Here is a 14,267-nt window from a genome sequence, read left to right on the forward strand (position 1 = left end):
TAGCCTCCAACTGCAATTACAGTATTCTGACCTAACACACTCTTCCATGGCTGTCCTACTTCAGAAGCAAACCTCTGCTAGCCTACTGAAAATGTGAACTAAACTTACGGCATTGAGATCCTCCAGAGCCTGGTTAAGCCGGCCCAGTTTCTTCTGCAGCGCCCCCCTGCGACACAGGTCAAAGGCGCTGGGTCTGTCCTGCTGGGCAATAGCCTGGGTCAGCTTGGCCACCTCTCCCTCCAGGTCGCCTGTGGTCAGTCCCTGGTCCAGGGTCAGAGACAGGTCCACCCAGTCCAGAGGCTGTATCTCATCCAGCATCAGGACCTTCTCCCCAGGCTTTTTCAGGGCCCCGCTCTGGAGGCTGCTGCTGGGGGCCCTCTTAGAGGAGTCTGACTCTTTCTTGGAGGTGCTGCTGCTCTCCTCCAGTGGGGGGAAGAGCTGGTCAAACCAGGCATCCCAGATATCCCTCACCCACTCCCGGGGAGGGAGCACGTCGGGGATGCCACCCTGGTCAGCGGCAAAACTCTCAAAGTCCAGCACCAGGGGTAGGCTCAGGTAGCGAGGCAAGGGGAGAGGGAGGGGAGGCTCCTCTGAAAGGCACGTGGTGGGTTTGATGGGTAGTAGCTGGCACACAGACTCACTCCTGGGAACACAGGAGGCAGGCAACACAGATAGACAGGGTGATTAGATGTGAAGAGGAAATGTATACATTCTGTAAATACAGCAATAACATGGGTCTACTGTATATCCAAATGAAAGCACATTCATCTGGAAGATCTATAGCTGCTTTGTAAGCCAAATGAATCTCAGTACTGTAAGCCTGCCTACCTGATGAGAGTACGTGGTGGCTCCTGCAGTTTTTCGTGGATGTAGGCCAGCTTGGCAGGGCACAGCTTCTTCCCACCCCTGGCGACCTTCCTCTTCGAGTGGGATATGCTGCCTCCCCTGACGGGTTCCGCCATCATCACCCTGCCTCGGTCCCTCCTGTACTGGAGATGACTCTGGCTGAGGGCTGGGGTAAGCTCCTCTGTGTTGGGGCCTGCTGCGGGGGCTTGGTGGTCGGCCTCCTGCTGGACAGTGGGAGTAACCTGGGGATGGTTCTCCTCAGCCAGCACAGTGGAGGACAGCTGCTGCCGAACCACCTCCATCTCTCTGGTGACGGTGGCAAAGTCACATGATACCTTGAGGAAGGCCTCTGGCTCAGGGTTGAGGTGTGGGGCAGAGAAGGGCCTCTTCAACTGGGTCAAGATGGTGAATAGTGAGACAATGGTCAGAACCTCTGCTTAGGTGGTGAGATAGTGGTTTATCGTGTTATTGAATGACATCACATTTTTCATATACACTCACCTGTTCTTCGTCAATGGAGGGTTGAGGTGACTGCTCAGTTACTCTGAGGTCTATCATAGACTTGAACTTTCTGGACAGCACATTTTCCTGTAGGAAGATCCAACACGTTCGTAAGGGCATGCTAGAAGGGGGGGGGGGGGTAACTAAAGCACACACTGACCACTGAGGTGGTTGGCTCCATCTCTGTCAGGTCACAGGCTGATTCCACCAGGTCCTGTAGATCACCATAGAGCTCCTCTCTGGAGAGATCGTTCCGCGTTGCCTTAGTAACAAACACCATAGAAACACAGCAGGGTGAGATCACATTGGCGAGGTTTGGTTAACTGGTTCACTTGCAATTTGATATTCTGATATATCAAAGCTATTATTCAGATATATCAAAGATATTTGATATTCAAAGATATTATATTTCACCTGGACATCTTTGGTTAAAAAGGCATGATCAATGTGGCCTTGTTAATGTTATCTATCTTTCAGAGTAGTAAGGCATCTTGTAATGTAATGATCAAAGAGCATCTCCAATGTTCCCCCATCACGTCTCAACTAAAACACAGCCAGGAACAAATAGAGTAGAGTTAAGTCTTCCGTTAACAGTCCATGTGGACTGACTGTCTGGGAGGGAAGTAGCCTACAAGTCCGTCTGTAAACATCAGAGGCTCAGTACTACCTGGTACTTGGGAAAGAGTTTGTGTTTGACGAATGCAGGAGAGCAGCTGAACTTAGGAGGCGCTGGGTGCCAGAACATCTTCAGCTCGTTGGAACACAGAGAGGTCTGGGAGGAAGGAGAGAGATACTGTATGAGACACACAGAGAACTGGGAGGATAGACACTTCAAGACAGGTGACTCATCTAGACTAATGAAAAGGCCCCTTGAATAAAACAAAGTCACACGTGACATTAAAAAGATAATGCGGAACTGGAACTGAAACATTGAAACTGAAACATTTGACATTATTAAACAATCCCAGATAGCTACAGTGTTAGTATCATGTTATAAGCAGTCCCTTTAAAAAAAACTCCTGTTTCTAATGAGTTACAAATATGTTTGGTGCCACCTAGTGGATCATCTTGTTGGATGGTGAAACACTTTCTAGACAAAATGTTTGGGGGGGGGGGGGGGTGTATAAACATAGTGCTGATCCTCCTCACCGCCTGTCCATGAAGCATCATCCTAGGCTTCTCTACGTAAAACTCAGCGATCCTCTGCCAGTCAGCCAGGCTGTCTGAAGTCTGGGAAGGCAGGTGACTCACACAGTCCTTTCCATCAGACTCAGTCACCTCCACGCGGGGCAGGCCTTCATTTAATATCCTGCAAAGAGATTCAATAGTTTTACATGATATGAGGTTGTTGTAATGATACTCCTGACATGCAAAGTTTTCCCACGTGGAGTGCAGAAGGTAGTGAGAGAGAAAGTGGAGAAGATGACCAAATCATATTTACTAAATAATTTAATGCAACCCTGTATCACAACACTTCAATTCCAAATGTTGCTATAAAGTCTAGGTTTTGGTCAGAAAACAACTTATGAAGCAGAGCCTAGGAGAGATAGATAAATAAAGGTTAAATAAAAAAATGTAATAAAAGCGTTTTACCTGTGTCTGTCAGGCTGGGCAGCGATGTGTTGTAGTGCTGCCCTCTGTTGGTGAAACTGTGGTGGTGCACTGAGTTGGCTGGAGGTGTGACAGACCCGGGAAGCCAGCTGCAGCTCCAGAGGCAGGGCCTGGCTGACTGGGGTTGTACAGAGGTGGTGAATGGTCTTGTACCCATCTGCACTGTGGGAGAGAATTAGAACAGTAATGACGACAACGTTGTGATACTCTTACTTCGCCAGTCCGTTTGTGCCATCATGCCAACTCCTTCTCACTGGCTTGACAATGATAGCAATAGAGTTGGTGAGAACACAAACAGATCTAGGACCAGGGTAATACTTACTTTCAATTGTATCTAAATGTAACACAATTTCTGACTTCTTTACCCAGTCTGCAATAACACAGGGTATATATAAAACCCAACATACAGTATTATCATGTATGGTAAAGAGAGAAGTCAGCTGACATTTTGCTTTGAACCAAAACCCCACTGGTTTGTTATATTGAAGAATGTCAACGATTCAACAAGAATCCACATATTTGAAACGTCTACAAGCAATACAGTGGTCTCGAGGCTTGTCCTAACAGATGAACCATTCTCTGTGGCGTAAGCAGATGAGCTGGTGGTTTATTTGCTCAGATCATCCCTGCCATAACTTCTCACCACTCTTTGAACTGGAGACTCTGTGTGTGGCATCTCTGTGCTAGGAGGGAAAGGCCCGGCCTCCCTTCGTCACCCACCACCCACCTCCTGTCCTGACAGACACTGGACAATTTATTGGAGCCTAACATGCTCACTACGGCCTGCCACTCCTGAGATTGATCATCTCTCTGGCACTCTGGGTTAGGTAGGCATGCCTCAGCTCAGCTAGCGGAGCGGCAAACCTGTAAGGTCACCCTGGAGTCATTCGCCTTGTTTTCAATGAAATGAGCATTCCATAACTGTGGAGTGGAGCTGACCTGAGCACTGCCTTCAGCCTTGCTCCTTATCTAATCCATGTACCATCAGCAGACAGGCTGGCAGCCTGGCCCCCTTATAAAGCCTCTTATCCATAACCAACAGAAACCTTTCAGTGAACCAAAGCTCTGAAAAACACCCCTAATTAAATGGCACTTGTTTTGGTTCCATTTTTTCGTCAATGGGGTTGGAGGGGAGTGGAAGGAGTGGGAGGGTGTGGCACAACTCCAACTCAGCACTTGCAACGGGAGGAGGCAGTAAATCTGGTCTCTTTAGGTGAGTCAGTTATAAGGAAGTGTGTGGTTGCACCAGGCTCCAGACAGAGAGAGAGCAGTCTGAAGAGTGTGTTAGGCTTGGAGCATAATTACTCTCTGTGTCAATGGGTCTCCGAGAATCAGGTGGGGAGTTTTGATGATAGCTTAAAAGTCACTTTATTTGCAGAGAGACTCCCTGGAACTGAGCTCATCTCCATCCAATGCCACCACCGCCCAATCCATTAAAGTCAAGGTCGGAGATGGTTACTAATGATAGTGAGTTGAAGAGGTTGTTGGAAAACAACTTTGTTCAAAACAAGCAGGGATAACACAGTGACGACCGTGATTATACAGGGTTTAAGCAACATGTCTTCGTGTTTTAGGAGAAAACCCCTATTTATTTGACAGTGCAGTGTTGTATGTGGTATACATTTAATACCCAAGTTTGTAATAGAAGTAGTAGTTTAACCTTCAATAATGATCACAACTCAAAATCAGTTCGATACAACAACTCACATCTCTCGTGATCAACCAGACTGACAGGGAATACAAGACGCTTACTGTGCTTTGGGGGCCCATGTTGCTAGAGGGGAGAGGCCTTGAATGGTTTTGTTTTGGAAAGACACCCTCGCTGGTCTCTGAGAAGGAGCTATGGTATCTCCTCGAGCTGTCATTACATCTGCATAAGTCACCTTTGATGGAGAGAGGGGGGAAAAAACACACAAAGACAAACATTTGTCTTCTAATTGTGGGAGCTAAAATAAGAAAAGACTTAAATAAATTAGGCGTGAACAAGATAAACTGATAGTACAGTTCCAACTACTGAACTTCACACAATGACAGCCACATGAATCCAAGTATTACCTTCTGTGGAAGAGCAGAGACCATAGAGTCATCGCCGTCTGTCTCTCGTTCAGACAGTGAGTGAGCGATCTTGTAGACCCCTGATGTGACTTTAGGGGACTCAGCAGGTCTTGGAGAGGTAGGAGAATCCCTCTTAACCCACAACATCCTCTGTGGAACCGGGGACCTCTGAGGAGTATCCTGTAAAAATGTGGATAAGACGTTTGTTAATGTTAACTATATTACTAACAGAATTCCTTATTAAGGTTGAATTTAGTTTAAACTTTATACAATCCTTAATAACAGAAACCTCTACACTTGAAAATGTTCTCAAATGCTCTGAAAACCTATTTTTCAATGAAATGTGATCAAATCTAAATACACTCTAGTCTCTGCATTACCTCTGTTGGTACATGGCTAATATTCTCTTCTCTCTCCTCTGATTCCACTGTTTTTTCTTCCTTTAAAAATGATTAAATGTTATAACAAAAACAAAGATTGTCATTAATCAATGCAAGTGTAAATTGCTATGAGCATTGAATACCTGTTTAAATAACTAATATAAAATAACTATCACCGGGCTTAATTCAAATCTCTACCAAAAGTAAAAAGGTCAAAATGTTTGTGACCATTCAGGATATTATATGTTGTTGTCCTATTGTTATCATGTTGTCACCTCGTTGTCCGCATTGTAGCTGTCCCCCAGCACTCTTTCCATCAGCTCCTTGATCATCTGGTCCGAGGCAGATGGCATATCACTGTCCCCTCTCTGCAAGGAGGCAATGATCTCATCCACCGTCCTCCCTCTGCCTCTGACAAGCCCCATAGTCGGGGCCACTGACTCCTCTGGGTGTCTCTGCTGGGGGTCCGTGCCCTCCTGGCTCTCTGCAACCTCGGCCCCTACAATGCCCCGTGCCTCCTCCAGCAGCTCTGTGGTGGACTTGACACTGTGGATACTGTTCGGGGCCATGGTACTCCTCTGGCTCTTTGAGCTTCTGTCGTCAGTGGGCGTCCTTGGTGCATGCGTAGACCTATCTTTCTGATTCCTCCTTTTCTTTTTCTTGACCTTCTGTGGGGCTTTCCCGTGGGATGGCTCGGAGCCCGAGTCCTCACTGTTCCTGCTGTCATCGGTGTTGTCCGAGCTCAGAGCCAGACATCTGCTGAAGAAGTTGGATCTCTGGATGCGCCTCTCTGCCGCTTCCTTCTCCGACACCTGCTCTGACTCCTTCTTGCTCTTGTATATAAACATCCTGGTCCCTGTTGCTGGCCTCTCTGACCTGGGCTTAGAGGGAGGCTGTGGCCTCATGGACATGGACACCACTTTGGTAGTCCCTGCTAGCTGAGCTATGGCCGGCTTCTGGGAAGGTTTCTGGCCTGGAGAAGACAGGACCAAATGAACTGAATTTCTCCCTTCACTGATTCCTTTGATACGTGTGGTTCCTTGACTCCTGCTCACCTCAGCCTTTGTTTTAGGGATGTCTAGTAGGAGAGCACTTTGTGGTAAGGAGGCAGGTGGTGATTGTAGCAGATCTGCATGGAACTCCAACAGGCTGACTGACCCTGCAGACATCTGTGAGGTCCTATTTTGGGGCGTGTCCGATGTGCCACAGGGTCCCTCTGTAGCCTCTTCCATCAGTCCTGATGACTCCAGTGTGTGGAGAGAGTCTGGTGGTTGATCCTGTGTGCTGGTGGTTGTGTGGGAGTTGAAAAACAGCTGCTTCATTTATAGGAATTCACACTGGGACTCATTGCGTAGCACCCCTAACTCCTTCTTCAGCTTTAGCTTCTCGCTGTGCCCCAGAACCTTATTTCTCAACAAGTTGCTCCATGTCTATCAACGTGACCAAATGTTGGAAAGTGAAACATGCAAAAAAAGTAAAGGACTAAGGATGGAAGTGGGTGAGTTGTAAGAGGTATTCTTTTTCAATGGGTTATTATGAAAGATCAATTAAAATGATTAAAACACACAGCAATAAAAACAAATGGTAGCCTAAAACGTGATATATGACATGATTGATGCTTATTCTATGTATTACTACGCGGCCTACTCAATAACTGATGATGATCAAACTGTTGATGCTAAGATTTTTGTTACTGTGTGGCAAAAAGTAGCAGCACTGTCAGTATAACAGCTTCACGGTGTGTATTTTGTTGCTCGTGAAGTTTGAAAGATGTCAACGAGCTACAATGTTGCCAGCAGTGAACCACTCCAATGCTACTAGAATAACGTTAGATTAGCTAACGTTAGCCAATTCCAACGCTTACCTTTTCCAAAACTATTGAAGTGACAAGACACCGCTGTTTGCTGAAATTGACGTTACTTTAAATGTCTGAATATCATCTCATAAACACGTTGGCAGGTAAAATGTTTACAAACTTTTGTGACGCTTTGACATCCACCATTTCTTCGTGGTGGCTGGGAGGATCTCCTAGCAACCAAACCAGACAACTAGGCTGGACAAAACAGACACCACGTGGGTGCAGAACTAAGACTGCGGAAGACCCGGACGAGCACTGGAAACTGAACTAAGTAAAAGGTTACAAATTGCGAACGTGTTCAGCGCTCAAAGGCTTTTCTAATCGACAGAAGAAGTATAGCTTCAATTCGGCATAGGCCTATGCCTTTTTCTATTGGCTCTGTAGTTTTCATTATGGATGTGTAGGCCTTCAGGAAATATTATTGTCATGAAATCCAATATTGTCTAGTACGCTCTTCAAATGTGGAATGTAATTCATCCCTTCTAATTTCTTTGGGACAATTCATCTTCTGATTCTATTTTCATTTTTTCCCCTTTTATTCTGTGCCATAATAAACATGTGATCATAAAGACTCGTGTCATAGAATAAAGCAATCTATTAGCGTAAATATCTGTAAAACAACCATGTTCATCTGTAGGGCTTTGTGAGGTTGGCTATATCTACCGTGTCAGATTTCAAATCCAGCTGTAAACCTAATTTCCCATGCTTTGTGGGAGGTTTTAATCCGGCCTTAACAAATCGATTTTCTCTCCCTAATGGCGTTAGAGATCACCCTGAGATAATCCCATGTAAAGGGATAATTATCGCTGTTATTCCCTCATTAACGGGTTTAGAATCGAAGGACCTGGCTGCAACTGCTTGTAGGGCTACTGTCTAGTTAACAGAGCAGAGGAATATTGGGAAGCTTTTTTCACGCATATTAAGATGTTGACACTTGTCTTCTCCGTTGTCCAGAGGCCATAACATTAAACATTAAGCCTGAAACACAGGCCTACGTAGGCTACAATTGAATCCTATATATGGGCATAGTCTGCACATAAATTCAATTATTATAAAGAAATAAACCTTCATTGCTTATAAGTGAATATTTTTTTATAAGAATATCCAATACCCTCAGTGCTAACGCCTTATCAATTCTCGCAGAATTGAACATTTTGATACCTATCGACAACTTTCTGTGAGCCAGAGCAAATATTATCATGACATTGTAGGGCGCGCGCGCCCTTGTGTAGGTAATGGATCATTTGAAATTATAGACATAAACAGACTGTCCTGTTACATTTTATTTAATAAAAATTCCCGTCATGATTAATCTTAAAGACCTACAATTCTAGGTTGTAATACTAGTTTCCTGTGTATTTGTTTGATGCCTGGCTTTCTCCATGGCATATGAAATACCTTAATTTATGGATATAATTCCAAGTGCGTAATTGTACAACAACAAATGCCATGCTCGGCTGTTTTTCAAACCCTGCTTTCTGACTGATGGAATGTTTACACACCTTATTAGGGAGGGGAAAACATTATTTTTGACTGAGCTATTTTTCTCTGTAAAGACGCAGAATAACTGTGGGCACCGGAGGGGTGACTTCAGCGAGGGAAAAAGAGCCAGGCAAATGAACACTGAAAAAGTGGGTGGGTTGTACCGCCTACGTATTAGGGGAAGATCTAAACTCACAGGTCACACTGCATTCAACATCTATCTCCTCACTTCTTTACTCTAACCCTCCTGCAACATCCCACCAGTTACAACGCACCTTTTCCTAGGATACATTTCTCACAAACTCCAGTCTGAGGAACTGCATGTTTACGATTTGTGGATTTCAACCATAATGTTGGGTACAGTGAAAATGGAAGGTCACGAAACGCCAGATTGGAGCAGCTATTACAATGACGCACAAGAGGTAGGCTATGTGTATTTCAGTTTGATTCGATTTGTGTATTAGAATAACAATTAGGTGCTAACTGATTTCCACGTCTTCGTTTTTGCGATGCATGTTTTCTAGCAAACTGCACTGAGTGTCCTTAAAAAATTTCAAATGGCACTGTGTTGCTGTTGTTGTTTATAGAATATTGGGCTCTTTTGGGCATATACTTCACTATATGCAACCTGATGATGTATCCTAAAGAACGAGAGACGGCCAAGCACGCCGGGTGGCAGCAGTGCACATTGCAGTCACAGCAGGCCGAGTGCTGACTGGCACTTTAACAAGAAATAAAATACCATTATACATGTGCGTAAAAATGGGATTAGGCACTGAATGTTTACCAGCCATCATGCAACGAGATCATGGCATATGTTTATCAATGCTTGCTATTCGAAAAGAAAGTTGCAGTCAGTGGAATGTTTCCAATCAATCTTAATTCGTTTGTTCCATACCAATATTAAGATTAATACGCTTTGCTTGACCTTCTGTTTGTGCATAATAGGCCTACATAAAATGTTCATCTAAATGATTGCATTGCTTGAAAAGCAGCACAAAATGGCATTTTATACCCTAACACAATGAAACGATGTTGTTTGAGTTTGATATATATGATATAAATGGACCAGGCTGCACTGTTTTGATGCTGCTGTTTAAAAACTCTCAAAATTAATCTCATGTTTTTTAGTCAAATCGAATGAATTAAATTCGTTAAGTTTTGAAATATTTTGTGTTTATTAACAGCCTAATATTCATAAGTATTCATTATTATTGGCTTAACATTATTACACAGTCGATTCCAGCAGAATAAAAACAAATAATAAAAAACATAAGCACTTTGAGTGTGTGGAAGACCAATGCATTGTTGTGATCACATTTCTCTCCTGTTATTCCAGGTATATTCGCCCATGGTGAACAACGGCATGAATGCAGGACTGAGTTCCATGAACAATATGAACAGTTACATGAGTATGTCTACTAATGGAAATATGACCTCAGGTTCTTTCAATATGTCTTATGCCAACCCCGGCCTGGGAGCCGGACTAAGCCCCGGGACAATGACAGGGATGCCCCCGAGCGCGTCCAGTGCGATGAACGGAATGGGTGGAGGGGTACCGTTAATGGGCACTGCCCTTAGCCCCTCGAACATGGGCGCGATGTCGGCTCAGCAGGCTTCCATGAACGCTATGAATCCATACGCGAGCATGAGCCCTACTATGAGCCCAATGTCCTATACTCAGCCCAACCTGAACCGAGCAAGGGACAACAAGTCGTTCAGGAGAAGCTACCCACACGCAAAGCCTCCGTATTCATACATATCCCTCATAACCATGGCCATTCAGCAAGCACCAAGCAAGATGCTCACGCTTAGCGAAATCTATCAGTGGATAATGGACCTATTTCCATACTACAGACAGAACCAACAGAGGTGGCAGAACTCTATTCGCCATTCATTGTCTTTTAATGATTGCTTCATCAAAGTGTCCAGGTCACCGGATAAGCCAGGCAAAGGTTCGTACTGGGCCCTGCACCCAGATTCAGGAAATATGTTCGAGAACGGTTGTTACCTACGCAGACAAAAGCGCTTTAAATGCGAAAATAGAAAGATATCTTCAAGTAAAGGGGACGGAAGGAAAGACCAGTCCGGTTCTGGGTCACCTTCGAGCGAGAACACCAACAGCAAGACTGGGAATGTGGACTCCAACTCCCTCTCAACCAGTCCTCCAGCCCTCACAGCATGGACCACAGGAGCAGTGGAAGCGCCTCTGAACTAAAGAGCAGCGGGCCACCTCTCCACCCCGTGGCCAGCTCGGCCACGTCCCTGTCCTCTCTCCCTTTACCTCCGCACTCGATGGCGCACGAGTCCCATCTGCACCTAAAAGGGGATCCCCATTACTCATTCAACCACCCGTTTTCAATAAATAATTTAATGTCCTCCTCAGAGCAACAGCACAAACTGGATTTGAAAGCCTACGAGCAAGCTTTGCAATACTCTTCCTACGGCTCAAGTATGTCTTCCAGTCTACCCCTCGGCAGCGCGTCCATGGTAGGCAGAGCCATGGACCCATCCGCAATAGAGGCGTCATACTATCAAGGTGTGTATTCCAGACCAGTCCTCAACACTTCTTAGTATCTTCTCATTTTTATAGTGCTCGATAAAAGGATGACAGAAAACATTGATCATATTTTTCTGCATGCACCTGGTGCATAAGGACTGTTACTTTAATGTATAAGAATGTGTATGAGTAAAATACAATAGGCCTATACTGTAAAGTGTTACCATTGAATGATTGTATATCCAGTCGTAAATCATTGCTAGTGTATTTAAAACAATTTTGAGCTTGTAAAATAATGTTGTATTCCCCGAACTTGTAGTACCCACGATGAATATGTCCATGTGTGTTACTATGTGCATGAATGAAGGTCAATAAGGTCTCGTGGAACGCGTGAGACAGACGAAGCGACAAACACCCGTCTGTTCCAGATAGCTTACCTTTTAAATGGATGTTGTCATTTTACGCATTGCTTTGGTTCATTTGCTAAATATCTGACAAACATATTTACAAACCAATCTTGTATAACAATCTTAAATTCCACGTGGAAATGCATTATAAAAAAAAAAAATGTATTTCTTTATACATGACAACTGTATGTCTTTTGTGGTATTTTTCAAACCAGAAAATGTGTGATTTTTATGTGCAGCCCAATGTCAGCGTTGTATCTTTCTCTGTTTGTTTTGATGTCTCTGCACGTGCTTAACTTATTTCTTGTTCATTTTCAAATAAAACAAATACGATTTATTCACTGATTGTTTGTATTTCTGATGTTAATTTTGAAGAGGCTATTCTGTGCATGAGGCGTAAAAAAAGTACTATTCAATTACGCAACTGTTCCAACTTTTAACGCATATCCAAATAATTCAGGAACAATATGAATTGTAACATTTTGAGTTTAAAAATGAAGCCTTACAAAACATTTTCATTACCATTGTAAAGAGAGTGTTATTAATTATATGGTCTAAAGCTTCTGTCAGAGTGACATATAGCCAGCTTTGTTGTTCAGTCTTGTAAGCAATTGCGTAAAATATTGTATCATGAATGTAACTCCATATGAAATTAGGTTATGAACCATTGATAGACACATCTAAAGTGTATTCAATATAATTGTAATATCTCTGTAAAGTTCATAAACGCTAACTGTATTGATGCTCGCTTGGGTTGACGCACCGCAAGTTTTTTGATCAATGAGCAAGACTAAAGCCAAATCTAACAGAAATACAGCCGCAGAGCTTTACCTCAAAGGATTCCGGCGTGTTGTAAATGGATTTTTAACAATATCATGGAAAGACCAAAGCATCTTTTTGTGAACGGTAACCCTACATGATGCGGCTCGTGAACCTGAACAGATTTGACTTTGATCATGGCATTTTGTAGACACACATTTTGGCTGAGTAACCGTGAAATGTGTTTAATTATCATGTAATTGCCCCCCGATGCGCAAATAACATGGAGAATTGAATTGAGTGTGGTGAAAATATCGCGGAGAATTGCGGCTTTATAGGCTTATGCCATAGGCCTGTGGTCACTGTTTTGTTTTTCAGTTTATATTTCTACAGACACATTCAAGCTTACTTGTTTTAAATAAATACAATAACATTTTATGAAGCTATGTTCATTTAGATAATATATTAACTGTGTTTGGAACAACTGAGAAGCTTGTCTGCGAATGAGTTTCATATGCTCGAGGCGTACCTTTAGCCTACTCCAGATGAACTGACATTAATATGAACAATATCTAAAAACCGAATTTTGTATGCTTTCAATTGTATCTTTTTCAAATCAATTTTGGACTATAATATCCTAAATGGTGACTAATAAAATGTTTCTTGTTGGTCACTTTAAATATGGATAACATTTGGCCTATTGTTCTGCAACGATTGGATATTTTTCCCGGAAGAATTTAGGCCAACGTTAATATTGCATTTTTGTTATTTTAACCTCAAGATGATACATGATTTTGACAATAAAATGATTGCGATATATGCTATTACAGTCATTTTGCCATAATGACAGTGTTCATTAATGAACGACAAGACTATCAAAGAGGGCATGGACCCCAAATTGACACATTTAACGGAGAAACACACTTACTCCAGATATGATCTAGATTATTTGTGAAGTCGTTTGGATCAAGGTCCCCACCGACATTATTTGATGGGCCCATTATAACCTACTTCATAGACCTACTGTATCTGAAGGTGTACAATGTTGGAGGCAAATAATATGGTATTGACCAGTATATGCCTGGCAATAAACCTTTAAAATGGTCAGATCAACCGCAGCAGATCATCCAAAATGCACCGAGTGATTCATGTATTTATTCTCCTATATTAAAACTCTCTTGCAAAGTGTTCTTAGCAGATTCCAATAACACCATCCTCAATTTTTGGAGAAAAGACCTCCGCGTTTCCATGAGAAATGTTTGAACTTTGGACAGATCTTGTTCATTAGTTTGCCCAGCTGTTGAAAAAAGACTTTGCAGCGTGTGATCCAGTATGGAAACCACCTTGTGTCGAACGTGAAACAGCAAATAAAAACAGAGCAAACCTGTCAGTGACTTTTGTGCTTGACTCTGATTGAAATCTTTGCTATTAGGGAATACCTCAACGTTCAAACAAGAGATAACTATTCATTTATATAGAATATCATGCATTTTGTTCGACATTTCACCTGAAAAAGGCAACGAGGTGTTTTTTCTAGGCTACACCGTGTATAATTTAGTGTAAGAGCATATCACATTGAAACCCATAATAGCTGTTCACTTTAGTATTTAATAGTCTAAACCAACATATCAACGCCTTTATGACCTCATATAAGATAATATGAATTAATAACTGATGAAGGTACATTTAGTAGTAATTATATAGACATATTCTTACCCTGAAAGGGTTTATTATATAGACGTCGATATTTACAATAATAAACATGTTATTATTATTATGATTAGGCTATTATTATTATTTATATGCCTAGTTTTCAATTGCCTTGGCGTACAGGCTATACGTGTTTTTCTACACATTAAATTTGAACT

At 42.8% G+C, this 14,267-nt stretch overlaps 2 protein-coding genes across 2 annotated transcripts in view; one reads left to right on the top strand and one right to left on the bottom strand.

Moving 5' to 3' along the window:
* ttc6 (tetratricopeptide repeat domain 6) overlaps positions 1 to 6,812 on the bottom strand; it is a 28,781-nt gene extending 21,969 nt beyond the window's left edge. The window contains exons 1-11 of the mRNA XM_046307797.1: positions 5,669 to 6,812; positions 5,394 to 5,453; positions 5,014 to 5,193; positions 4,711 to 4,841; positions 2,941 to 3,120; positions 2,497 to 2,656; positions 2,015 to 2,119; positions 1,508 to 1,609; positions 1,348 to 1,434; positions 829 to 1,238; positions 109 to 643 (exon numbers count right to left, since the gene is read on the bottom strand). Of these exons, the coding sequence (XP_046163753.1) occupies positions 109 to 643; positions 829 to 1,238; positions 1,348 to 1,434; positions 1,508 to 1,609; positions 2,015 to 2,119; positions 2,497 to 2,656; positions 2,941 to 3,120; positions 4,711 to 4,841; positions 5,014 to 5,193; positions 5,394 to 5,453; positions 5,669 to 6,715 (2,997 nt within the window). The 5' untranslated portion in view covers positions 6,716 to 6,812. The remainder of the gene's footprint in view (positions 1 to 108; positions 644 to 828; positions 1,239 to 1,347; positions 1,435 to 1,507; positions 1,610 to 2,014; positions 2,120 to 2,496; positions 2,657 to 2,940; positions 3,121 to 4,710; positions 4,842 to 5,013; positions 5,194 to 5,393; positions 5,454 to 5,668) is intronic.
* A 2,144-nt stretch (positions 6,813 to 8,956) lies between these two features.
* Positions 8,957 to 11,979, top strand: LOC124002023 (forkhead box protein A1-A-like). The gene is given in 3 exon segments (XM_046309234.1): positions 8,957 to 9,155; positions 10,073 to 10,886; positions 10,889 to 11,979. Coding segments are annotated over 3 exon segments (1,305 nt in total). The 5' UTR covers positions 8,957 to 9,083; the 3' UTR covers positions 11,308 to 11,979.
* Positions 11,980 to 14,267: the final 2,288 nt, after the last annotated feature.

This window comes from Oncorhynchus gorbuscha, linkage group LG17 (genome assembly GCF_021184085.1).
Source record: "Oncorhynchus gorbuscha isolate QuinsamMale2020 ecotype Even-year linkage group LG17, OgorEven_v1.0, whole genome shotgun sequence".
Lineage (NCBI taxonomy): Eukaryota > Metazoa > Chordata > Actinopteri > Salmoniformes > Salmonidae > Oncorhynchus > Oncorhynchus gorbuscha.